Here is a 27,997-nt window from a genome sequence, read left to right as displayed (position 1 = left end):
TTGTCTGTGTGTGTGGCCTGTGCCTGGTGACATCTTGTCAGAAGGCTGCACTGTTAGGATCCAAGCTAATGTTATTACTGATCAAATCTGATCCCAGATTGAAATCTCTTTTGAGAGATTATGGATTTTTCTTTTGGTTGTAACAGAGTGGTATTTGACTGAAGTATAAACACTTAATGCTGTAGACTCAGTTTTAACAATAAAGTAGAAATTATTGTGCAAAAGAAAAACAAACTAGAATAAACCAAATAATATGTGTTACATATAGCACAAGTATGGAGTTTCTGGAAACATGCAGTAAATTACAATCCCATTAATCTCAACCATATTTCTTTATAGTATTCACATGAGAAGTGAATTCCCTTTTCTATCAGAACTATAGCATTTAACTTAATGGATGCACATTTCCAGGACCTGAAAACCTAATTGCCTCTTCCTTAAATTTGATCTTAAACTGATCTTAAACTTTCTTAGCTTGAAATAACCCCTTCAGGGAAATTTTCAAACTAAACGGCTTGCATTATGATATTCTAATTCTTACCATACAAGCTACACAAATTTATTGTGATATGAATTTGTAATAATAGACTGGAGAGTCATAGAGCTATACAGCATGGAAACAGACCTTTCAGTCCAACTTGTCCACGCCAACTAGATATCCTAAATAAATCTAATCCATTTGCCAGCATTTGGTCCATATGTCTCTAAATCCTTCCTATTCATGTACCCATCCAGTTAAATGTTGTAATTGTATCACCACTTCCTCTGGCAGCACATTCTATATATGCACAATCCTCTGTGTAAACAAGTTGCCCCTTAGGTCCCTTTTAAACCTTCCCCACTCACCATAAACCTATGCCCTTTAGTTTTGGACTCACCCAACCAGGGGAAAATACCTTGTCTATTCATCCTATCTATGCCCCTCATGATTTTATAAATCTTTATAAAGTCACCCCTCAGCCTCCAATGCTGCATGGAAAATAGCCTGAGCCTATTCAGCCTCTCCCTATAGCTCAAACCATCCAACATTGGCAACCTTCTTGTAAATCTTTTCTGAACCATTTCAAGTTTCACTATATCCCTCCAATAGGTGAGAGACCAGAATTGCACACAGTATTCTAAAAGTGGACTAACCAATGTCCTGTACAGCTGCAACAATAAAGGCAAGCTTACCAAACACCTTCTTCACTGTCCTGTCTATCTGAGACAACACTTTCAAGGAACTATGAACCTGCATTCCATGGTCTCTTTGTTCAGCAACACTCCCTAGGATCTTACTATTAAGTGTAGAAGTCCTGCTCTGATTTGCCTTTTAGGTAAAATACATTTATCTAAATTAAATTCCATCTGCTGATCCTTGACCCATTGTCCTTTCTGATCAAGATCTCGTTGTACTCTGAGGTAATCTTCTTCTCTGTCCACTATGCCTCCAATTTTGGTGTCATCTGCAAACTTACTAACCATACCTCCTTTGTTCGTGTCCAAATCATTGGTATAAATGATGAAAAGCAGTGGACCCAGCATTGATCCTGTGGAACACTGCTGGTCATAGGCCTCCAATCTGAAAAGCAAATCTCCGCCACCACCCTCTGTCTTCTACCGTCAAGCCAGTTCTATGTCCAAATGTCTCAAGTTCTGTCTGTATTCCATATGATCTAACCTTGCTAGCCAGTCTACCATGAGGAACCTTGTCAAATGCCCTGCTGAAGTACATATAGATCATATTCACTGTTCTGCCCTCATCAATCCTCTTCATCACTTCTAAAAAGTCCATCGTGTAAGTGAGACATGATTTTCCACATACAAAGCAATGTTGACTATCCCTAATTAGTCCTTGTCTTTCCAAATACATGTAAATCCTGTCCCTCAGAATTCCTTCCAACAACTTGCCCACCACCAATGTCAGGCTCACCAGTCTTTAGTTCCCTGGCTTTTCCTTACCGCCTATCTTAAATAGTGACACCATGTTAGCCAACTTCTAGTTTTCTCATCTGTGGCTATCGATGGTACAAATATCTCAGCAAGAGGTCCAGCAATCACTTCCCTAGCTTTCCACAGAGTTGTAAGGTACCTCATCAGGTCCCAGGAATTTATCCACCTTTATGAATTTTAAGCTATCCAGCACCACCTCCTCTGTAACGTGGACATTTTTCAAGATGTCGCTATTTCTTTTCTCAAGTTCTCAATCTTCCATATCCTTCTCCACAGTAAATACTGCTGCAAAACAGTCATTCAGTATCCCTCCCCCCAGTCTCCTGCAGTTCCAAGCATAGGTGGTCTTCCTGATCTGATTGTAGTCTGTTGTATTTTTCCCATTTCTGCGTGTAAGATCTATTTTAGCTCTAAATTAACTTGATGTCTTACTCCCTAATTTTCCATTATGTTTGATTATAGAGCCTTTTGGAGCCATTTTCCAAATTGCTGAGTTTTGTAATTCAAAATGGAGTCTTCAGCCTTGCGTATCTTGTTGAATTGTGTGGTTTGTGTCATCGAGCATTCAATAAGGTAAAATGAGGCCATTGTTTCTCTTCTATGAAAATTGATAATTCTCGGTTTTCTCATGTATTTGTGGTCCTTGAATGCATCAGACTTCTTGTAACATAGAATAGTAATAGATGGTCAGTAATAGATGCTAAGCAAGCTGTTTGAAAGTCATCAAAGTGTCTCATGGATTTCATAATATCTTGTGCTTGTGTCTTGCAGGAACGGGATAAATTCTACCTCTCACGAAGTGTTGTATTGGAATTGTTACAAGCACTGAAGCTAAAGTCACCATTACCAGACACCAATCTATTGTTGCTGGTGCAGGTAAAGCTTTGGTCAAATATCCTATGTTAGGAGGCAATTCATTTTTCATAAAATTCTAACTATAACTTGCTGAATAAATTATTTTCAAATTTCTAACTGTAATGATTTTGTTCTAGCAACATTTCTTGAAAGACTGTGGTAAGAAATTATTTGATTATAAACAGACAGCCAAATGAATGCATGTGTAGCCATTGTAAAATTAATTGAGTTTGATATTGTTGTGTTATGCAACAAATTTCAGAGCACAAAGGCTTTTTCTTTGGTGGGAGAGGTGTGCAAGAATCCAATAGTGACCATGGGTGATAAATCTGACAAGGCTTAGAGCCTGGAGAGTATAGCCAGAACACTTCAAGAAAGTAGAATAACTGGCCACTGGGTAGAGGTAGGCAGTAGAAACATTTGTGAACTTGCCCCAGTGATCACTGAAGGATAGGGAAGGATCTGGCTGCAATCAACTTGGGGGAAGGCTGGCTCTGACCAACCTCAGGAATTTGGGGAAGGCTCCAACTATGATTAGATGTGGGAAATGTTGGTGACATAATCAGGTTGGGGTAGGGTGTGGATGATTTACACAAGGGAGGCCCATGCTTCCCTTTGAGGGCACAATATAAATTTCTGAGCATTCTGACCCACAAACATATCTAAAATAAAGCTTAACTTCTTGTGTCTTTTCTAAACCGTCATTCATCTGACGATGGGTTTCTCATTTTCAGAAACTATAGCTGCTCTCCCCTGCTCAGGGTTTTGCATACTGATGACATCATGGAGATCTGAATATTTAAGTAATCCTTAGGTTCTTAAAAATGGAGAAAACTGTCAAGAAGCAGAGGGGTTTCATGTAACCAGTTTCATGAAGAGGAAGTGGGAACTGGAGCTGAAGGCTGTATTTAGGGTGCGATAAGCGGAAACCATAGCTGGAACATCCAGAGATAGGACAACTAAAGACCATAGAAGGATTTGAAGATTAGGGAAGTTTTAAGTTGAATGTTTTAGGAGGCAGTGTGAGCTAGTGAGAACAGATTCATGGGAGAATAGAACTTGCAGCAGAATAGGTTACATACAATAGAGTTCAAGCGTTTATGGAGGGTGCAGGAAAGGGACCCAATAAGGGTGTTATTGAGAAAACAAGTGAAGAGAAGACAAAAGGTTGAATGTTTTGGCAGAGAGGCAGTGTTCAGGGTGTGATATAAAATGGACTTAATGGGATAAGGGATGTGGACTTTTCATATTATAGTTCTGAGCCAAAATCAAGTGCCAGTGTGAAAGATCTGTTGAGCTTAAGCACATGGGAAGGGGACAGAGTAAGGGACAAGGGAACAGCTTTTAAGGAGGGGAACAAAAATGATTTTGATTCTTCCTGACATTTGGCTGGAGAACATTTTCACTCAGCCTTGACTTGATGATGGCCAGACAATTTGATCGTACTGAAGTGATTATAGGTCAAGCGAAGTAGTAAAGAGCTGGGTTTTGGCATCTGTTTCTAGATGGGCAGAACAAAATGGTTGAATGTGCTCTTGTTACCAGATTGAAAGGAGCAATAGAAATAGTGGACAAAGTATTTGAAATGCAGGTAAATATAACATGTTGCAAATTAAAAGGGAAAATAAGCCGCAAATGTGTTCTATGAATGAAATTCAAATAGCTAAGAATGAATTTGAAAATATCTAGAAATATTAGTTGGCTGAGCATTAAATATATCTAATGAATAACAATTCGCAAAGCCACTGTTAATTTGCAAGCCTTTAATTCAGAGGAAATCATAATCTAACTGTACAGAGCTCTGGTAAGTCTACACTTTGCATAGAATGTCTGGAACACAAGAGAGAAACCCAAGTGTTGGAACAGCGTAGTGAAAACTCAATACAGACATGCAGGGTTAAAGATTTACATTGTAGGGAAAAGTTGGAGATGTTCCTATTCCCTACACAAGCAACAGATATAGACTAGCAGAATCACACCCCTGGAAACATCTGCAAAGCAGTTAGGTACTGAGATGTGGGGAACTGTGAAGATCTTCTGGATAAACAAATTTAGAAGCACTGAATGACCACCATCAACCATAGTTATCTTGTGATCTTTGAGGAACATGATTCGTAACATACCATGGTCACAATCACAGCACATGTCATTCCTGTTTAAAGGAAAAGAAAATCAAATAAATTTACTGGAACAACTAAGCTATAATTTACCTGTGTTATAACTGAAGTAAGTGACAACCTTGTACAGGAGTGATATATGCAACTGACATTTGAAGGTTGCAGTTACAGAATAATGAGAATGTGAGTAAATGGCTTGAAGGCTGATATCTAAACTAATGGACCTCTCTGTCATTCTCACTAGTTTGTTTGTGCAGATGCTGGAACAAAAATAGCTGAATCAACAATCCTACAGAAACATATGATTGCATCTGTTTCTGGAGTAAGTATTCAACCCGGCCATGTATACATAGCATATATAAAATTGCATAGAATAACCTGTTATGAACTTACTGTTAATTTCAAATTGCTGCACCACATCTTCTAAATTATAAAGGCGTATGCTCCTCTGAAGAATGTTATTGTTGATTTAACAATATAATTAATGTTATGGTATAACTTTTGCTGATGGATGATTTCTACTTTTCTCACTGGTGTTATTTAATTGGGAGTGAACACTTGTGGGTGAAATAGAAGTTAATACAAAATCACATTATTTTATGTCTAAATAACTATTAGCAATCAGTGATTTGTGCTCTTTTTCCTGACATTGAAGAACAAGTACTTATTTCCACAGAGGTTGACTGCCTCCTTTACAATTTTGATTCCTCTCAATTATCAGCTCACAATGTTGATGAAGAGATTGCTTCACTGAGTCAGTGTTGGCGTGTTCAGCATAGACAATGTAATTGACTTGAGGAAGACCTGGATGACAAAATATATATTTTACATTTGCTTTTCTATTGATGATGTTGTTGCTTTGTCATGATTTTTTTTAAAAATCCTTTGTTAAATAAAATCTGGTGCCAGGATCAAGGATATCTCTGAGGCCAGAACTAGGAAGACAATACAGTTGAATGCATGGAGCTAGTGTAAGAGGGAGAGCTTCAGATATCTGGATTATTAAGATCTCTTCCAGATCAGGAGGCACATCTACAAGAAGGAGGGGTTGCACCTAAACTGCAGGGGCACCAATATCTTTGCAGGGAGGTTTGCTTGGGCCACTCAAGAGGTCTAAACTAGAGCAGTACGTCAGCATATGGAATGATTGAGGAGAAGATAGAGATTAGGTCAGTAAGTCTATTAGGAAGACAGGCAAGGCCAGGTTAACGAATACAGTGGGTTAGGCGTCTTGAATGTATTTATTTTAATGCAACAAGTATAATAGGCAAGGCAGACGGACTTAGAGCCTGCATTAGTACATGGAGGTATGATGTAGTCATTGTAGAAGTTTGGTTGAGAGACATACAGGACTAGCAACTCAATGTTCCAGGATTTAAATGTTTCAGGTATGATAGAGAGAGATGTAAAGGGAGTGGAGGAATCATTGATTAAGGAGATGGTCACAGGTGCACTAAGAGAGAGCATCTTAGAGGGCTCATATGGCTGGAACTGAGGAATAAGAAAGGTGCAGTCACTATGATAGAGCGATACTGTAGTGCTTCCATTGGCCAGAGGGAGATAGAGAGACAGACATGTAGGCAGATCATTGGAAGGTATAAAAGCAACAAGGTGGTTGTTGTGGGTGATTTTAACTTCCCCGGTATTGATGGGGACTCTCCCTTACTGAAACGGCTTAGATGGGACAGAATTTGTTAGGTGCACCCAGAAGGGTCTCTTGAAACAATATGTAGATAGTCCAGCTAGGGAAGGGACCAAACTGGATCTTGTATTGGGGAATGAGCCTGGTCAAGTGATCAAGTTTCAGTGGGAGAACATTTTGGGCATAGTGATCATAATTCTGTCATTTTGAGGAAGTGGCCAAGATGACTGATGAAGATAGGACAGTGGATGTTGTCTACATGGACTTTAGTAAAGCATTTGACAAGGTTCCTCATGGTAGGCTAGTTCAGAAGATTAAGTCACATAGGATCCACGGCAAGTTGGTAAGTTGGATGCAAAATTGGCTTGATCATAAAAGACAGAGAGTAGCTGTGGAGGAGTGTTATTCTGACCAGAGGACTCTGACCAGTAATGTTCAGCAAGGATCATCGCTGGGACCTCTGTTGTTTGTATTGTATATAAGAATTTTGATGAAAATGTTAGTAGAATGCAGATTACATAAAATTGGTGGTGTTGTGGATAGTGAGGAAGGTTGTCAAAAGATATAGCAGGATATAGATCTGTTGGAAAGTTGGGCAGGGGCTGTTGGAGTTTGATCCAGACAAGTGTGAAGTGATGTATTCTCATAGATAAAATGCAAGATGAAAGCATACAGAAATTGGCAGGACCCTCAAACATTAATATACAAATTTCAAGTCTTGGGACACAAGTCCATAGCTCTCTGAAAATGGCAACATAAGTGGATAAGGTAGTAAAGAAGGCATATGGCAGGCTTGGCCTTCTTGGTCAGGGCATTGACTATAAAAGTTGGTAAGTCATGTGCAGCTATTAAAACTTTAGTTAGGGCACATGTGGGATATTGTGTTCAGTTCTGGCCACCACACTGTAAGAAGAATGTGGAGGCTATAGAAAGGGTGCAAAAGAGGTTGAGCAGGGTGTTGCCTGGATTGGAGTATATTCGCTATAAAAACAGGTTGGACAGACTTGGTTTATTTTTGCCAGAGAGACGGAGAATGAGAGGTGACCTGATAGATGTGTATAAAATTAGGAGAGGCATGAATATGCTGGATAGTCAAAGTCTTTTTCCTGGGGTGGAATTCTCAAATACCAGGAAACACTGATTTAAGATGAGAGGGGGGAAGTTTCTAGGAGATGGGCAAGGAAAATATTTACACAGATGGTGGTAGGTGCCTGGGACGCTCTGCCACCAGGAGGTGGTAGAAGCAGATTTGATAGCAAAGTTTAAGAAGCATTTAGACAGGCACATGAGCAGGCAGGGAACAGAAGGATACAGTCCATGTTCAGGTAGATGGGATTAGTTTAGAATGACATGGTTAGCCGAGGTATGGTGGACTGAAGGACCTGTTTTCTGTGCTATATTGCTCTATCTACTATAATGTTCTTAATGTAATATTCAAAACTAGCTCTCAAATGTGACAATGCAGCACTTCAGTTAAGAAACACTGGGGAAGGCTTTGGTTTCCACATCATTGGATCTTTCAGTTTTCCCTATCAACCACTAAAATGGCAGGGGGAGGGGGGTTTGATGTGGGCAGGAGCTCACAATTCTGATGGCTGCCTCACAGCCATTCAATGCTGTGAGCAGCATTAAGTGATTGGAGATAGAACTTGTGCCCTTGTCTCTTCGGATAAAATCCAGCCTTAGAGAAGCATGATGGTTAGTGGATGGTAGGCACTTTCATATTTTCATCAGTGCCACTGGCGCAATGGTCAGTGCTGGGACTACAGACACTTCCAGCACTTCTAGAGCCCATATTGTGATACCTCAGTCTTAGCTGTCAGAGGGGCATGTGGTGTTCAAGACTTCTGAGGTGGGGTGACCTTGGCATTGAGTTGGGGATTGTGGTGTCCCTCTGATGGGCTCAGCCAACACTGATAAAACTGCCAGGCTACTTGACAAAGGTGGCCTTATCCTGACACAGGGATAATGCCCTAGGCATAGGATTGGATGGTTAAGAAGACTAATAATTGGCTACTAAAAGGCCTGTGAGTCATTCTAATGGCACCCTGACCACCACATCAGGGATTTTGGAATCTCTGAAGTGTGGAACCTGGAGTGTGGAGAATCTCAGTAAATTTCTTGGATAGCCAAAGTATCCTTATAGGTATAGTCTGAAGACGTCTGGGGGTTGTGATTCTCTGATAGCAACCAGCATCTTTTGGGAGGTCAGGGAAAGGTTTTTTAATGACATTTACATATGGAGAAGGTTGGCGGCTGAGTGCAGCTTCAACAGCATTAATGAAGCATGACACCATCCAGGGCAAACATGCCGCTTGATTGGCACCCCATCTAACACCTTCAACATTCACCATCTTCACCATGCATGTGCAATGGCAACAGTGTGTACCATTCACAAGAAAATCTACAGCCACTCACCAAGGCTCCTTACAGAGCACCTTACAGCTCTGTGACTGCTACCACCTCAAAAGGTCAATAGATCCATGGTACACCACACCTTCAGGTTCACCTCTGAGCTACACATCATCCTGACTTGGAAGTATGCTGCCAGTTCTTCACTGTCACTGGGTCAGAATGCTGAAAGGCCCTCCCTAATAGCACTCGTATGTGCATCTAGTCTGCAGTGATTCACAGAGGCAGCTCACCATCTCTCAGGTCAATTAGAAATGGGCATTAAATTGTCGAAGATGCCCACATTCTGTGAATGAATAAAAATGAAACTGCAACAGAGAAATTTAGGTAATACACTTTTTAAAAATTCTATGTATAAGGTGCTCTCCACCAAAGACATAAAGAAGTCTTCCACCTCTGCTTCATCAAACTTAGGTAGTAATTGGGAAAATCAAGTTCGCTGTGCAATGTTGCCTTCAGGGGAGGTGGTAAGGCCAACTTTTCCTTCACTTGAGCTCTCTTAGTTTACACTCCTGGTTATGTTTGCTTTTCCCTAAAGTTCTCTTTCTTGCTGTCTCAGTATTTTGCATTTCTCTTTCTTTCTTGAAATTCAAATTTCCTCTGATCCAACTTTAATCTATCTACCGCTACTCTATGCATTTCATCATCATGTGGAGGTGCCAGTCTTGGACTGGGGTGGGCAAAGTTAAAACAAAATCACACAACACCAGGTTATAGTCCAACAGATTTATTTGGAAGACTAGCTTTCAGAGCGCCGCTCCTTCGTCAGCTGGAGCATAGGGCACAGAATTTATAGTAAAAGATCAAAGTACTATACAACCGATGCAATGTATTGAACAAACCTAGATTACTGTTAAGTCTTTAATCACTTAGAATGTGTTGCAGATTTAAATTCATTAATATATAAATCCCAGAACTTCTTTCAAGTCACGTTCCTGAGATAACTTAAGGTTTTATAAAACTGATATCTCAGCTCAGACAATACATTAAAGGTGTGAGGTTAGAGTCTGTTTGTATTCCAACCTTGAGTCAGACTGGTTCTATTTCCAAAGTGAGAATTTACATAATGACCTAATGCATCAAAGATAATAGCATCCAGAGTGGTCTCAGAGAGACCTGACACCATCAAGGAGACAGAGCAACCACCCTGACTGATGGCCACCATGCAGGCTAAGGTGGCACTGCAACCTGAAGACTCTCCAGTCTGGCTATTTGAAATCATTTGTGGGAATCTAGAAGACCACCAAGAACTTCCTTGGTAACGGCCCCACAAATGATTAAAAACACTAGCTCAGACTGCTCACGCTGAAGCGGAGGTAAAAACAGTACTGAAGGCTTTTAAACTAAGGTTCTAATGAGGAAATGGAGATCACTCTGACAGACCTGCAAACAAGATGTAGACAGTGATCAATTAGGATTCACGCCATCAAGATCCTTTAGGGATATATTGCAGCCAGCTCATGAAATTCACTGGCTGGACATGTTGGTGAACGTGACATCCAAGCCCACATCATCAACATTTTTACTGGCGATAGATCCCCAAAGATGAGGTTTTGTCAGAACCTGCCATTCCTGCCAGATTGTGGGAAGACCCCAACCTGCAGTAAGATGTGCATTTATGATTCCTGTTTCAACTTTTGCAGAAACAGTCAGCAAGAACTCTGTCCGAAGCAAAACTGGGCTACCAGTATATCCTTAACATCATGGATGCAAATACCCATTTCTCAGAGTCTGTTCCCCAGGGAATTGTATCTGCCACAGCATTGGTGAGGGAATTGATCCAGTTCTAAATCAGTACATTCTGTCAACTAAGATCCAGTCAGATGAGGGCTCAAAATGTCTGGCTAACCAGTGTGACCCTCCCAACAGACATCTCCACTGTTCAGCCACTGTAACAAGGAAAGAAAAGTACTAATACAAGACCCTAAAAATAATGATCAGGGCAGGAGTACACCAAGGACCTGAATAAAGAACTCACCCAATGAGTCCACCGGTTTTGTTCTATTTGAATTAGTTTCGGCACTGTGCACAAGACTTTCTGAAAGTAATTAAGAGGAGCTTTTTAATGCATTCAGACAAGGTAAACTACAGAGCATCTCTCCTGAGTTTGTGAAGTGGCCTGAGAATATTTGAAAAATCTCTTGGAGAATGATGTAAAAACAGGCAGACAAACATGCCATGACTGATAGCTTTCAGCCAAGAGACTATGTGTTAGTGCTGCTACTGATGACAGATTAACCTTTAAAAACCTGGTCCAGTAGCCTATAGATAGTAGTAAAGAAGCTCAGGAAAGTGAAATATCTGATTGAGATCCCAGATCCGAAGATATGGCGAAGGGTCCCTGGACTCGAAACGGTAACTCTGACTTTTTTTCTACAGATGCTGCTAGACTGCTGAGTTTCTCCAGCACTTCCTGCTTGTTTTTGAATTTGTCATTTTTATTTCCTTTGCCAAGTGTTGAGTCTCTCATCCGTGTTGAGTCAATCACATTATGCTGGATCTGGAGTCAAATGTAGGCCAGACTAGATAAGGTCAGCAGTTTTCCTTCTCTTAGGGCATTAGTGAATGAAATGGATTTTTAATGACATCAACAGTGTTTTCATGGTCATTGTTAGACTTTTATTTCCAGACTTTTTTATTATATTCCAATTCTATCAAATGCCATGGTGGGATTCAAACCTGAAGTTCCAAACATTACCTAGGTCTGTGGAAGAAGTCCAGCAATAATGCCACTGTGCCATCCCTCCCCACCTGTGTCTTCGAAACTCCATGTGTGTATTACCAATGCCAAGTCCTATCATTTGGACTCTGAAATGCCCAGCCATCTTCCAAAGTAAGATGAATATTCCTAGCTAGCCTCCTAGTGCAGCACAACACCTGGGAAAACAAGGAGTGCTCTTTTAGAAAATAGAGCTAGCTCACCAAGGAACCATTCTTGCAAAGAGTGAATTTACTAAGGCTTAAGTGACCTATGTAGGCCGAATAGTGGATTGAGAACGAGTACTGCGCAAGACTGTTGGTACAAACATTAGTACAGTTCCACATTCCCAGAACAAACCGGGAAATCAAGAAGTTCTTGAAGTGTTTGAATTATATTGCAAATTCGTCCCAAACATCAGCACAGTAGCTCAGCTGTTGACAAACCTGTTACAGAAAAATAAAGGTCCAGCAAACTTTTATAAACAGTGATCTGTAGGACAAAGAGCATGCCAGTTGATCGAATATTTCAGATAATCAGGCGGTCCACATAATCGAGGTAAAACACACTGTAAGTAACAGAAAGGTAATGCAGGGGGTATGCACATCACTGTTATACTTTATTTACAGCATACATTACTTAAATAATAATAAAACTTTGCCTTAAATAAAACTTACTAGCAGAGAGCCTTGTTACTCACATCTTCAACTGACTACTTGGATATTGTGGTAGATCATCGTATTTGAGGAGAAATTGACTCAAAATTGAATCAGCTGTTGATATTTAATGTGGCCATTTGATTGAACAACAAGTGTATTTAGATTGAGGTAAATAAATGAAAAACTGTAATAGTTGGACAGAACAATATAGTAAATTTCTCAGTATTTGAGGTCTATAATTTTTGCCAGTTTATCACTGGTTCATATAGAGCCGGTTAAAATGAAACTTGCTGTACTATGAACTGAGGAGTGCCAACAGCTTTTGAATAGTTGAGTTGATTTAGTTGAGCCTCACATGCAATTACAAACTTTAATCACACATTTAAAGTAGCCATGATATGAGTGAATTGGGTAGGGGGCTGTCCTTCATGAAGACAAATCAGCAATGGAGGAATCAGTCAGGTACTACTTCAAGAACTAAACAGTAAAGCAGACATGATACCATATAGTAGAGAGGGAAACCTTCAATTTATAATTGACTGTCAAGCATTTTGAGATATCTGTCTGAAATGTGCACAGAGAGACCACAGTCTATCATGAACACAACTCTTGTTAACTTTTGTGGAATCGTTTAAGAGTAGCAGGTTTTTCAAGTGAAATGATTAGAAGGTCTGACCACAAAATTAATTCTGTGCTAAATTAATGTCAAAACTATGTGGGAAACTGTTTTGTATCATTAAAATAAAACGCTTGCATGTTATTTCATTATGATCGATGTGAACTTAAAAATGTTGAAGCTACCATCTCTGCTATTCAACTGATTTGGAAGAGAAAGGATTTTGCCTTCTAAAAAGCTTTAAAACTATTTAAAAATGATGATGTGATAGGACTTGATTCATGTATATCATATTTGCAGGAATTGGATTTTGATCAAAGCAGTAAGGACACTTATTGAAAGAGAGATAAGCATGGTGTTGATATTTACAATGGGTTTTTTTTCAAATTAAAGAATTATTAATCTTTCACAACATTTATCTATTTATTTCCTTGGCTGAGACATCTTGGGTGTGCTTAAGATTATCTACTTAATGTCAGTTAAATAATAGTTTGAAAATGTATTTCTCATTTCTCATCCTACGTGAATATCATGACATCTTAGGTAAGGATGAATAACTCACCTGATGATACTCACTGGCATACACTCTTAAATTACTGCTGACATTTCTGAAAACCATGTACAGTTTGAGCATGAGGGCTGCCAACTTTTCTTTAGCACTTTGTCAACAAAGGTGACATGGATGGCCTTTTGAAAAATTGCAGCAGCTAGTGAGCCTTAAAGGACAAAGTCAAATTAATGCTTGCATACACATCTGAAATGAAGATGTAATGAAAACAGATTATTTTAAAGTTAATAAATTAACTATTTAAGATATGTGCATAATTTTGATTCATTGATAATAAAATAATATTGATATTACTGTAATTATCTTCTAGAATTTTTCATAGTATATTATAACATATAAATATTATAATTATACAATCGACAAAAGCTTAAAAAGTCATTATCACAAACATTTTTTATAGAAGCGAAGAACACCTTGATGCTTCAGATAGTATTCAAACAGAGTGTTTGTTACAGCTTTGAATTAAAACAAAAACAATAAGAGCCAAAAAGAGAGTGAGGTAATAGTCAAACAGCTCTTTAGAAAATATGCAGATGGCCTAGTATGTTAAATAGAAAACCAGAAACTGGAATTCAACCTGGGAAAGAAGTGTGAGGTAATGCATTTGAAAGCTGCGACTTGTGATAGGAACATGCAGAACTATTTACAAGAGCAGCCAGCTTATGAGCATTATGTTTATTTACATCACTAGTTAGACCACAGCTTGAGTACACCATACCATTTTGCTTGCCACATTTCAGAAGAGATGTGATTATACTGGAAAGAGTGCCAGGGATTTACAAGGATGCTGTCAGGACTGGAAAATTTTAACAGTGAGAAAAGATTGGGTAGGCTTGGGAGCAGGGAAACCTCAAAAGTAACTTTTAAAATCATGATGGGTGATTTAAACACTTATGATGGGCTTAGATAAATAGGGATGGCCTATTTACTGAAGGGAAGTCAAAAATCTTGTAGCACAGATTTAAGGTAATTGATAGAAGGATTAGAGGGGAGATGAGGCAACCTTTTTAATTCGGAGAGCAGTAAGGAGTTGGACCTCACTGCCTGAAAGGATGGTTGAGAAAAGCTCTCACCATATTCAATATGTATTTGGAGGTCAATTTGAATAACAATGATTTGCAGGGCTACTGTCCAAATACAGAGAGGTGAGATTGTACTGTGTAGCTTTTTGCGAATTAGCATGGATGCAATAAGCTCAATGACTTCTTAGTCTGTCATAGAATTTCCATGATTGTATGATTTTTTTCTTGTCCTTACATTTGGAGCTTGTGTGGTCAATTTCATTTGTTTCTGAGGTTTTATGGAAACAAAAATCATGAAAAATATGATAATAGCACTTTCAGAGTTGAATTGCATAAAACATTTTAAACTGAACTATTTAATGTAATTTGCTCCATGTACCACTTGATTTACATTGCAATTGTACATAATTCATTTTGTTTTCCTGTGATTATTATGTCCTCAGTTTGCCTTATACAGTCAACTAACCCATATTCCAACATTTAATTTTATACATTTCTTCCCTTAAAATAAGAATGTTTCATCAAAGTTTTGGACATTTTAGTGTATGAGGTTTCCACAGTATTGCTTATTGAACCAGCCAATGTATCTTTCTGGAATGTAATACGTGTGCTTATTTTCTTAAACCAAAGCTTCAATTCTGTTCTGAGAGAGTAAGGGAGGGTTACAACATTTATGAAAAGAGTATTTCTGATTTGACAGAAAAATGGTATTTTAAAGGATGGTACACTGGATTCTTTTGTTTTCTATCTTAAACAATTGTAATGTAAACCAATTAATATGCTTGGATATGCAACAAAATTTTAACTATATAACTCACAAAAGCAGAACTAGAACAGTTTACTGAACCGCAGCAAAAGGTTATATTCCAGCTCGCATAATGTGAATGGACATAGTTCAGAATTACTAAGTAGTACTAGTACATTTGATAATACAAAAGTGAAATAATATTGATATAAATTATGTAACGTATGTGTCTAGTTTATTAAATAGAGAAGAAAACTAGTTTATTAAAGTGATAATACAATCATTCTATTTCATCTTATTGCATTACCTCAATGACTTAAACTTAATATGTCTAAAGGTTTGCTCTTCATTCAGAAAGTGTGGATTTAATCTCTAACTTTGGTGGAAATCTGAGCTTTGCAGGCTTTTATCTGACATTCTTCACTAGGTAGCTGTGGGTGTGGCTTGTTGAAATCCTGTCCTGCTAGATATATTCATCTGTCAACTGGTGTGTAGTGACTTTAGTGATGACAGGAAGAATCCTAATGTAAATGTTCCCAATTCAAGTTGATGGAGACTGGCGCATTCTTGTAGCGCTGTAGTGAAGGACTAACAAGGTAGCATAACTTACAGATATGAATCACCTTTCAAGGCATACCATAATGTTTCACAGCAAGTGAAGTACAATCATTTGTGCAATGTACAGCAATGTCACAGCTAATATGTATGCAGTTGGTGCCACAAAAAATCAAGATAAAAATGGCCAAATAATGTGTTTCATTGATGCCAATTCAGGAATAAATATTGAGCAGAACACCAGCTGGATTGTTCTGCTCCTTCTTGAAAAGTATCAAGAGATATAATGCAGCCTGGAAAGGCTCGACAGAGAATCAGTTTAACATATGAAGGATACCTTTAATATTTCAGCTGTCTCTTCAGTATGTGAATTAATTGTCAGCTTAAGTTAGGTTTAAATTAGGACTCAGAAATGGGTATGTCACCATTGAGCTATTGGGTGTGGAGTTGGTGCTGTGTGCAAATAGCAATGGGGGAAGCAGTGCAGACAAGGATAAGATGTACTGTTACTTTACATATCCTGATACATATTTAATTTGAAAATTGTGTATTGTTTAAGAATTTTAACATTTTATATAATTATTACAAATTATATATTTTCTGTGTGTACAGTAGCTGATATCAAATTTGCCTTTGTAATTGTTTAAGTCATAAATTAATACTTTCATTACGGAAACACCAATCTGACACTTTATGAAACAAATTTTGTTTTGTAGTTTTTGATAATGTACATCTCTTTATTAACTCTTGCAGTACACAACGGCAGCAATGGAATGCATGCGACAGTATGTAAGTGAACTGCTAGACTTTATAGCTGATATGCACACACTGACCAAATTGAAGGTATGTTAAAAATTCTGTTTCAGCTCTTATGATCTTGAAATCCATCACTATGAAGTGGGAATGGGTTGGAAAATTTGGCTACTGACCTCATCTGTCTGAAAGTTGGGCTTAATATTAATATGAAGGCATTTTTAGCTTAGAGAGGATGCAATGCAGGCTTATTTGGATGTAACCTAATATGAGGAATAGCAAAGTTTTAATAGAACAATAATGGTCAATATGAGAGATATCTTCAACAGTATGAGAGAATGGAGCAAGATAGAAAGAAACAGACTTTTCAGTGGTTGAGTGGGGTCAAGAATATGTTACCATAAATACATGAGTACTTGTAATGTATAATAAGTAAAGATAGAATAGTTGGAATTTATTCATTGGAGTTTAGGAGAGTGAGAGATTAGCTTTTTAAAACCAATAAGAGCCTGAGGGAACTTGACAGAGTGAATGCTGAGAGAGTTACCCCTTGTGGGAGAGACTAGAACTAACATGACACAATTTGAAAAAAGATGGAGTCTCCTATTTAAGATGGAAAGGAGAAATGCTTTTTCTCAGAGTTGTTAACTCTGTAGACTTCTCTTCCTCCACTCTGAGTGGAGGCAGGTTCATTGATGATTTTTAAGGCTGAATTTGATTTTTAATTGACAAGGGAATCAAAGTGGGAGGGAAGGAAAGTAGAGTTGAGTCTACTATAAGATCAGCCATCATCTAAGGCTGGAGACGGCTCAAGGGGCCAAATGGGCTATTCCTATTCTTAATTATTTGTTCATATTTAGAGCAGAGAGTAAATGTAATTTATTTCCTCAGAGAGTTATGAGATAGTTACATTTCATTCCAGCATATTTATTTCAACAGAAATGATGTCAACACCATGTAGGATTAGATTGTGGATTAGTGGATGAAAAAAAGTTTATGTGAAGAGTAAATATTGGCAGGGATTGGGTGGGATAGAAACTCTATTTTCCTGTTAAGATAATTATGTATTTTGGTATATAACTATGTTGAGTCGAGTCAAATTTATTCAAAATGTGATCTGCAATTGGAAAAGGTTATGCTGCATTGAAGTGTGACCATGATTTGGATTAGCTCTGATTGCCTGTCCATACTTCAGGAGAAGCCCTGTCAAAGTACATAATTGGTATAGGCTTATTGCTTCCAAGGATACTGTTACGAACTGAATGCCTCAGTAGGCTTCCTAAATGACAAGAAGATAATTTTGTTTTGCATTTGCTTGCCCTTACTGAAGCTGAAAAGACATGTATATATTTTTTGTGACCATCCGAAACAAATGACCAAAATCTTGTGAATGTGGTTTACAACATAGCTGTTTCTAACTTAGAATTCAATGGGCAAGAATTCACTGAAGCTCATCAGCAGATTCAGGGATTACAATGGGTGTTTATTCAACAAAGTGCCTTCATTATGGAATTCAGCCCTTGACTGACTGCATATTCAGCAAGACAGCTGAGGAATGTCTGTGACTGGCAGAAGTTACAGCTAACTGCAACTTCTTAAAGGGTATGTGCATTCAGGGACTTTATGGAACTGTTTGGGAAAGTCAATCACATTGCATCAGGACTGCCAATGAAGCAGCAGGCGAGACCCAGGTTTTTAAAGTCAGTGAATGCATCTTCAAATGTTATTTCCTAACCACCCTCAACCATCAACCTCGTACACAACTGAGTACACCATGCTAATATCAGTCTTCAAGCAGCAATTAGGACTCATGCCTAACAATCAGATACTTCACCTCACTCTCATAAACTTACCAATGCTGCTGCCCTCGCACCCACCTCTTGCAGATTTCACGTAATTCTGGCTATTCAGCAATGACAGCCACATTGATCCAGTCACATTCTTCCCACTCGCCTACAGGACAAGGTTGCACTCAATTATAGCAGAGAACTGTCCAGGGATAGGCTTGGAGGAGATAATACTGTGAATTATTGGGCTGACACGGACTCATCTGTTGTCAGCCTCAGCCTCAGCATCACAATAATATTCAGGATTGTGGCATTGCACATTCCCAAACTGTCTCACCCTCATCTGGTGTGAGGTGCAAGCTGCAGATAGTGTAACAATGGTCTTGCTACCCCACACCTTCCCTCACCCCAGTCCTTAATTTTAAATTGCCACGCTTGATCAGGCAATGCAGGTTCACCATGAAGGGTGGGAACAATAGCAACCATCTGAAGAAGAAGCATCTGCACTTGATTCAACTCTTTAGCAACCTGCTAGATATTGGCAGTGCATGTAGTGTAGAGGGTATTACAGAGCAGACCAGCACATGGTGAGTCATCAGATCTCAGTGGACCACTGCCTGTCTAGGGGAAGATGGAGAACTCAGATGAGTAAACTAATGGGATGGCACAGAAGAGAAAACTGATGAGTATGCACGTAAGATGTTTAGTTCATTGTCACAAAACCTGTTGTGATTGTTAAAGGGCTTGGAACCCAACTTTCCAGTGGAGAAGTGGTCAACTCCAAGTTAGAACTTGTAGACCCAGCTGAAATGAAATGAAATGACGTATCAGCTACCATTGCAGTACAAGCAGAAGCCACAGATCATGCATGTGCTGCAACGGAAGTCCAGACTGTCCTCAGCAAGCCCAGCTTGGTGCTTATCACCATGGTTGAAGATGCCAAGCTCCCTCAGCAGTCAGCATTCTTTGCTCCAGCAGATTGTTGAATTTTTGAGGAGCCTGCTCAGCAGAGTGGTAGTTCTACTTTGGAACATTGACTTACTATATTGTCAACAGATGCTTCCACCTTATTACTCAGCCCTCGCTTTTTTTTAATGTGTTCAGTGAACATGGGTTTTACAGCCTGGACCAACATTTATTGCCTGTCCCTAACTGTCCTTGAGAAGGTGTGAGCTGCCTTCTTGAACACTGTCATCCTTTTGGTGTAAGGGCAGTCTCGGTGCTTTAGGGAGAGACTCTTAGGATTCCAGCGACAGTGACTAAACATGATTATAGTTGAAAAATCAGGATTCTGTATGGCATGGAGGGGAACTTTTCGGCGGTGATGTGCCTTTGCATCTGTGGCCCTAGTTCTTAATTGTCTCACAGCACCAGGGACCCAGGTTCAATTCCTGCCTCGGGCGAATGTGTGGAGTTTGCACATTCACCCGTGTCTGCGTGGGTTTCCTCTGGGTGCACCCACAGTCCAAAGACGCGCAGGCCAGGTGAATTGGCTATGCTAAGTTGCTCTTGGTGTTAGGTACATTAGTCAGGAGTAAATATAGGGTGGGGGAATGGGTCTGGGTGGATTGCTCTTTGGGGGGTGGTTGTGGACTTGTTGGGCTGAAGGGCCTGTTTCCATACTGTAACGTCTCTAATCTAAAGGTACTTGCCAGTAACCACGCATTAAGTCCATCTTGGTGATGTAACTGGCTTGTCCAACTTTCTCGATACAGTCCTTCAATCTAGGAATTGGGTATGAGTCTGATTTTGTAACAGCATTGACCTTCCAATAATTCAGCAGAATCATTGAGTCCTGTCCAGTTTGGGAACTACGATGATCAGCTAACTCCACTCACGCTGGCTTGGTTTGATGATGTCCTTGTTGAGCATGATGTCCACCTTCATCTGGACCTGTCTGGCTTTGAAAGGGTTAAGCTGATAGGGCCATTGCCACCCTCTGTGCTTCTGTACCATTTGTTTTCAACATTGAAAATAATTGCGGAGCTGGAGAAGGTAGTGGCAGTGAATGGGATGGGGTGATGTTGAGATTTCAGGAAGCCAAAGTCAATGTACTCACAGGGTAAAACTTTGCCAACACCTTGGAAGATTTGTCCTGTCAGTGATGTGGTGTCTGGAATATTGTTAAAGTATGATTCTGAGAATGACTAAGTTAGGCTACTGCTTTGCTGATCTGTGGGGTAACTCTCCCAGTTTTGTCACATGCCCTCAGATGTTTGTAAAGAGGACTTTTCAGGATTAACTGTAGATGCCATTCTCATTTCTGGTAACTTGACTGATACTGATTTCGTGCCATCCAACAAACATTGTAGCTTGCTAATGGTTTGCCATTTCTGGCCACTCAAGAGTCAACCAAATTGCTATGGATCCAGATTCAAGTTGCATATTGGCTGATTTTCCTTTCCTGAAGGGCATTAGTAAATCAGATTGGTGTTTGCAACAAAAATAAATGCATTCTTTTCATGGTCAGCATTAGGCTAGCTTTCCAGATTTATTAATTGATACAAATTTCACCATCTGCCTTGCTGGGACTTGAATCTATGGCCCCAAAGCATTAGCCTGGATCTCTAGATTACTAGTCTAGTGACAATACCATAATCAATACACTACTGCTTCTCTCTATGTTATGCTCAGTCATCTGCTCAGATTGCCATCGATAGTGTTGAGGCAGAGCACATCGAAACTAGGCTTTCGAGTTTAAAGTTGTCACCAACATCATCTGCAGTCTCCTTTGTTAGAAATCAGCAGCTTTCCAACAGTCCAGTTATAACCTCTGGAGAAGTATTGTGTAGGAGCAGTAGGGCTGGCAAAAGTAGCCACAGGGAGAGTGCCTAAGGGTGAATAGTTCTGTGTGTGTTATTGTAAGTTTTGTTAAGTAAAGTTGTGGAATGGATTTTTGACGTATTTCAAGATTTTGGCCAAGAGGATGCTGTAATGTTTTATCACAAAAGGATGAAAAGATGGGGAATTGTAAATGGATAATTAAATGGAGATGAGAATTAAGAGAATTAAAACCTGATTGACTATTCACTGACAGCCCATTTGTAGTGAAAGAATTGGAGGTACCTTCTCTCTTTCCCCTACTCTTCCTCCTCCCAAGGCTGTGCCCTCAAGAGAGCTAGTTTCAGAGGAACACATAAGATTAGAGAAAGGCAGTGATGAATACTGGTAGTCTCCTACCGAGGATCCAAGTATGGGAACCAGCTTTACAACACTGATAATCTGCTTCATGATGTTCCTGGTGGTCTCATGTCTCTCATATGTACACTGCCAACATGTAGTCAGATGGTGGCAAGGTTGGTAATACAGACAGTCTGTGCCACTAGCAGTCATATTCTGACTTTTGGTTGGTCAAATATGGGAGCTGTGGTTAACTTGTGCAGGATAAAAGCATCATGTCTTCTGCCAGTTTAGTGGATATTCGTAATAATGCCCACATAACTACAGCACATTTAGTGACTGATTCACTTTAAAGCTGTCATCAATCTCTCTGGTAACCTGTGGCACCTGTACAGCCACATGCATACAGTCAATGATGCCTTGCACAGTTGGGAGTCCAGCTGTTCTTTCAAAACCAATGCTACTCATCCTGTGTGTCCCTGTTTAGAGAGACGACAATGAGTTTATTTTCTTCGTGCATTTATCTTCTGTTTCTTCCCTGATGCAGCACTGCATGAGATGCTAGTGATCTCCAGTACTCCAATGTTAGCACCATCCTTGCTCTGTTCTCCATCACTGGTTTAGTCTCCGCTGCAGGATGTGGTACATTTTATTGACTGTCTCCTTGGTGAACCATAACTGTCGTAGACATTGCACCAGACTGACTTGAAAACAGGAGAAATGTTCTTCCTTCTCCCTGTTGCGCTGTACCCCAGGCAAGTGCACTGCTGAGTGATGATGGGATTTCAGGGTTGGTGATGATTTGCCACGGCACATTCGCCGCCGCCGATTAGCCACTGCCAGTTCGCAACCAGCGTTTCTCCACTGGGGTCGTTTGACCTCTGGAGACTATTCGCCACTGGAAATATATATATGTACTGATTGTTTTCCCTCCCGACTGTTCTTTCATACTTCTCAGTCCCCTTTATTTATACAACAACATAGTATATATTAATAAAAAAAGACGTGAAATGAATATAATTTTATTGGTTTATACATAAAAATGAGTTACAAACACTTGCGGTGGCGAATCGCCCTCAGCAGCCAATGAGCATCCTTGGCGGTGAAAGGGCAGTGGCTAATCGGCAGCAGCGAATGGTCCCCTCCCGGGGATTTCAAACTTCAATGAACTCCTTGGAGAAGTCAAGCACCTCTCTCAACTGCTCAGAACTCTATGAATCATTGTACACAGCACAATCAGTGCCAGTACTACTACAGACGCAAAATGTCATGACTATGTAATGAATATTGTGTGCTTTCTAAAGAAAACAACATTTTTTTATTTAATGTGGTCATAGAATCCTACAAAAATAGCTTCCAGGGTTAAGATGTTCACTGTTGAAAGTTGAGCTGGTATATATTTATATCAGGAAGAAATCATAAAAGATCTTTTTGAAATTCATTGGTCATTTCCAAGGGTAAACAGAAATTCTGTGATAATGGTTTCTCCAGGAATGGCTCTTCTTAGTTTCACTGCACCCTGACTATGAGAACAATCTAAACCAGTGACTGAGATGGCTAACGGTTAATTATCTTCATTAAACGGTCTATTACCTCAAGTGGAAACATGGTGAGACAGTTTTGAACTGGGTTACCATGAGCATCATAAGGGCAAAATAAAGGAGCCTCACTCCACCTAGGTACATTTTCTGTTCAGTCAACTTGATGAAACAACCTCCAACTATTTGACTACAGAAACTGTCACAGCTGCTAAATTCTGAGTTCAAGTTTTCAAACCGACCATTTCAGAAAGACAATGTTCAAGCAAGTGGCAGATCTGCAACAATAACAGACTGGTCTTGTTTTCATCGTTACAAGTATCTGTTATCCATTACAGACTTTTAACTTTTTTTACCTACATTTTAGTTCATAATTGGATCACTGTTAACTTAATGACTTCCTGTAATAATTGTGTAATAAACTAACCATTGATTTGTTTAAGATAAAGCTTCATTGCTGGTCATGTTTAAATTGGAACGCACAAAATGAAAAAGGAGGCTAAATGAGGTACATAACTTTGGAGATTATTTATAAGACATGTTTGAACATGGCATGAGCCAAATTTTGCGATGTAATGTATCTTATACAATCAAGATGCATACAATGTAAAAACAATGACTGCAGATGCTGGAAACCAGATTCTGGATTAGTGGTGCTGGAAGAGCACAGCAGTTCAGGCAGCATCCAAGTAGCTTCGAAATCGACGTTTCGGGCAAAAGCCCTTTATTCCTGATGAAGGGCTTTTGCCCGAAACGTCGATTTCGAAGCTACTTGGATGCTGCCTGAACTGCTGTGCTCTTCCAGCACCACTAATCCAGAAAGATGTATACAATGGCCAGTTTAACAATAGTGGGAAGTGTTTGACTGTGGGAGGGTAACCAACTCATCTTTAGCCATACTGTATGAATTTTCACAACAGCAGACTGTTCAATCTCAGATATCACAAATGAGCCGCAAAGCCATTAACAAAATTTCAGCAAATTCTGGCTGATTACTGGACAAGATTCCATCCGCCTGCAACCCTGCCTCCACCTACTCACTACCTCATAGTTGGAGCACTGAGAATAATTGCTGTGGCCTCAATTACTTATGATTAAATGTAGGTTGGAAATTCTTTGCTTTCCAGGATCACATGAAGACTTGTTCTCAGCCTTTGCATGAAGATACTTTTGGCGGGCACCTTAAAGTAGGATTGGCACAGATAGCAGCAATGGAAATTGCCAGGGGAAATCATCGCGATAATAAAGCAGTCCTTCGCTACTTGCCTTGGCTATATCATCCTCCCTCAGCCATGCAACAAGGGTAATGTGGTGAATGTTAGCAATATGTTTGCCACATAAATGTAGACTTTGTTTCTAGAAATGAAAACTATCACTTTCTACAAGTAAAATAATGTAGATTATAGCACTGTGTTCTGAAAATTACATTTGTCTGGATTTTGTGGGCATCGTGAAGGGGTCATTCATGCTACTGGGCTCCAAACAAAACTGGCCACAAACATTTCGCAAAATGTTAAAGAATTTATGTAGAGCTTCAATTTCCTATTTTCTGACATGACCTTGAATCTGGCACCATATTGGATTAGATTACTTACATTGTGGAAACAGGCCCTTCGGCCCAACAAGTCCACACCGACCTGCCGAAGCATAACCCACTCATTCCCATACATTTACCCCTTTACCTAACACTGTGGGCAATTTAGCATGGCCAATTCACCTGACCTGCACATCTTTGGACTGTGGGAGGAAACCGGAGCACCCGGAGGAAACCCACGCAGACATGGGGAGAATGTGCAAACTCCACACAGTCAGTCACCTGAGTCGGGAATTGAACCCGTCTCTGGCACTGTGAGGCAGCAGTGCTAACCACTGTGCCACCGTGCCGCCCACTATGTAGTCAGTGTCTGGCGGGCTGGTCAGACAATCCGATTGAGTTACTCATTTATTGTAGAAAACAAAATAAAAATTGATACAAATGCATGGGATTAGGATAGAAGTCGAGATTTGAAAACAAACTTTAAAATAATAATTTTTTAAAAGATTTCATTATTTTAGAAATCGTGGGATTTTTAAACATGCTTAGAAGGGAATATCACTCTATGCTTATAAATTTGCTTTCACAAGTGTTTTATCAGTACTGATTGCTGGTCATGTTTAAATTGGAACACACAAAATGAAAAAGGAGGCTAAATGAGGTACATGACTTTGGAGATTATTTATAAGACATGTTTCAGCATGGCATGAGCCAAATTTTGCGATGTAATGTATCTTATACAGTCAAGATGCATACAATGGCCAGTTTAACAATAGTGGGAATTGTTTGACTGTGGGAGGGAAACCAATTCATCTTTAGCCATACTGTATGAATTTTCACAACAGCAGACTGTTCAATCTCCGATATCACAAATGAGCCACAAAGCCATGAACAAAATTTCAGCGCATTTTGGCTGATTACTGGCCCAGATTCCATCCGCCTGCAACCCTGCCTCCACCTACCCACTACCTCATAGTACTGAATCAGTACTGAATGCTTCGTATCCAGTTACTACTGTTTGAACAAGACTTAACAATTTCACTAGTTTTCTAGCGAGAAATGTGCGTAAATAGTTAGACTTCGAATCAAAACACTGATTTCGTTGATTGCATCTGAAATGACTGCACCAATGCACCCTGTAGAGAAGCAGGATGTTGCTGAAGGCAACTTGCAGATTTCCACAATGAATTGCACATGTGCAGATGGCAGCCTTTGCTGTAATTACCTTGTAATGATGGTAAACACTGATAGTTTTCCTATCATTCCAACTGTAATTCCCAGTCCATAATGTCGATTCAGATTTCTTTAATTAATCACAAGCCAAAATAATACCTTAAAGGAAACAAATCACAAACTCTAAAAAGATGTATTATCGAAGGTGATCACTGAATTTATTAATAAATATGAATCAGTCCATAAGTGCCTAATTGCTTTTTTTTTCTTTTTCTCCCCCATGAAACATTATAGTCCAAAAGAATTTATTGAGTGCGTTTCCCATGTTCGTCTTTTGTCATGGCTGCTGCTGGGGTCTCTTACACATAGTGTTGTGTGTTCAGGATCCACTTCATGCATGCCCATTCCTTTGGATGCTGGTTCACATATTGCAGATCATCTTATAGTTATCTTGATTGGATTTCCTGAACAATCCAAGGTAATGTGAACATTTCACAAATTATAATCTGAACCCTGAGAATCTAGAGAATGCCATTCACTGGTTTCACTGCAAACTGTACATTATATGTCTGCACAAAAACCTAGCATCTGGAAATGCCTGAAGAGTTCTCGCTGGAACTTCAAGAGAAATAATATAGACTGCTGAAAATGGCTATTTACTTCATTTTTCCAGGGTTTCTGAATGTATAATCAGAGATTGGGAGATGCTGTAATCTCGATTCATGTAGATGCATCTAGATTCCATTGTATATGGAACCTAATTATCTATGAAGTACTGTATAAATTATACTTAAGGTCTAAGGTTCAGGAGTACACCACTCCATGATGCTTCTGTGTCTATAAATATGTGCATTCTTTCTAACATTTCATGAGGTGATTTTATTTTGTTTTAGCTTTTTTGTGTCACAATCGCTCTGATATGATTGTTGTTATGCACAATCTTCATGCTGAAATAAATAATTGGAAGAACATTAACGTAGATTTGATTAAAAATAATTTGTAATTAGTTTTAGGAAAATTCAGTGGCTAGTGTGAAGTCAGTCACTGCTATTCAGTATCTTATGACTAGCTTTACTTGTTATGTTCAATTCTTACCTTAAAACTTTACCTGTCCATTATAGAAAAGTAATACCATATAATACATCATGATGTACTCCAAATCATGTATCAGAATGTATTCCATGTCATACATCACAATGCACTCCAAATCATATATCACATTGTATTCCATATCATATATCACATTTCATTCCAAATCATATGTCATAATGCATTCGATATCATTTATCACAATGCACCCCAAATCATATATCAGGATGCATTCCATATCATACATCACAATGCACTCCATATCATATACCACAATGCTTTCCAAATCATATATCACAATCTATTCCATATCATAGATCACAATACACTCCACATCATGTATCACAATGCACTCCAAATCATATATCACAATATGTTCCATCCCACACATCGCAATGTACTCCAAATCATATATGAGAATGTATTCCATATCATATATCACACTGCACTCCAAATCATACATCACAATACACTCCAAAACATATATCAGGATGTATTCCCTATCATACATCACAATGCACTCCATATCATATAGCACAATGCACCCCAAATTGTGTATCACAATGTATTCCATATCATACATAACAATGTACTTCAAATAATGAATCACAATGCACTCCATTATCATATATCACAATTCACTCCAAACCATATATCATAATGCATTCTATGTCATATATCACAATTCACTCCAAATCAAATATCACAGTGCACTTGAAATCATATATCACAATGTATTCCATATCACTTATCACAATACACTCCAAATCATGAATCACAATATATTCCATGTCATATATCACAATGTACTCCAAATCACTTATCAGAATGTATTCCATAACATACATCATAATGCACTCCAAATCATATATCACAATGCATTCTATATCATACATCACACTGCACTGCAAACATATATCAGAATGCACTTCATATAATATGAGGAGAGAAATTTGGCTAGTTGGGAACTCAATGAAGTCGAGGATTTATGCATACATATTGAGTTTGCATAGGATGGAATTTGAGCAAAAAATACAGAATCAGAGTAAATGGAAATGTGTGTGGGATAAGGAAAGATAAAGGAATCAGAAAAACTAAACTGATGATTATAGATCTGATGAAAATATTCAATCAGCACCTGAGATAAGAATGGAAAATGTAGTAGGAGATGGGAAATAATGA

General features: G+C 39.1%; 2 protein-coding genes across 7 annotated transcripts in view; one reads left to right on the top strand and one right to left on the bottom strand.

Moving 5' to 3' along the window:
* The window catches only part of prima1 (proline rich membrane anchor 1), a 349,594-nt gene that overhangs the window by 144,283 nt on the left and 177,314 nt on the right, over positions 1-27,997 (bottom strand). The gene's annotated exons all lie outside the window — the stretch shown is intronic.
* LOC140476150 (protein unc-79 homolog) overlaps positions 1-27,997 on the top strand; it is a 229,188-nt gene that overhangs the window by 186,735 nt on the left and 14,456 nt on the right. For 4 of the 6 annotated variants that reach the window (XM_072568293.1, XM_072568292.1, XM_072568291.1 and 1 more), the window contains 6 exons: positions 2,395-2,505; positions 2,704-2,808; positions 5,149-5,226; positions 16,575-16,664; positions 24,147-24,322; positions 26,021-26,204. In XM_072568293.1, the coding sequence (XP_072424394.1) occupies positions 2,395-2,505; positions 2,704-2,808; positions 5,149-5,226; positions 16,575-16,664; positions 24,147-24,322; positions 26,021-26,204 (744 nt within the window). Of the gene's footprint in view, positions 1-2,394; positions 2,506-2,703; positions 2,809-5,148; positions 5,227-16,574; positions 16,665-17,997; positions 23,680-24,146; positions 24,323-26,020; positions 26,205-27,997 lie in introns of those variants that run through there. The other 2 variants (XM_072568296.1, XM_072568294.1) reach the window with 2 other exon arrangements.

The sequence above is a fragment of the Chiloscyllium punctatum genome, chromosome 4, assembly GCF_047496795.1.
Source record: "Chiloscyllium punctatum isolate Juve2018m chromosome 4, sChiPun1.3, whole genome shotgun sequence".
NCBI classification, from domain to species: Eukaryota; Metazoa; Chordata; class Chondrichthyes; order Orectolobiformes; family Hemiscylliidae; genus Chiloscyllium; species Chiloscyllium punctatum.
Note: the sequence above shows the minus strand (reverse complement) of the source record. Positions and strands in the feature narration are given on the sequence as shown.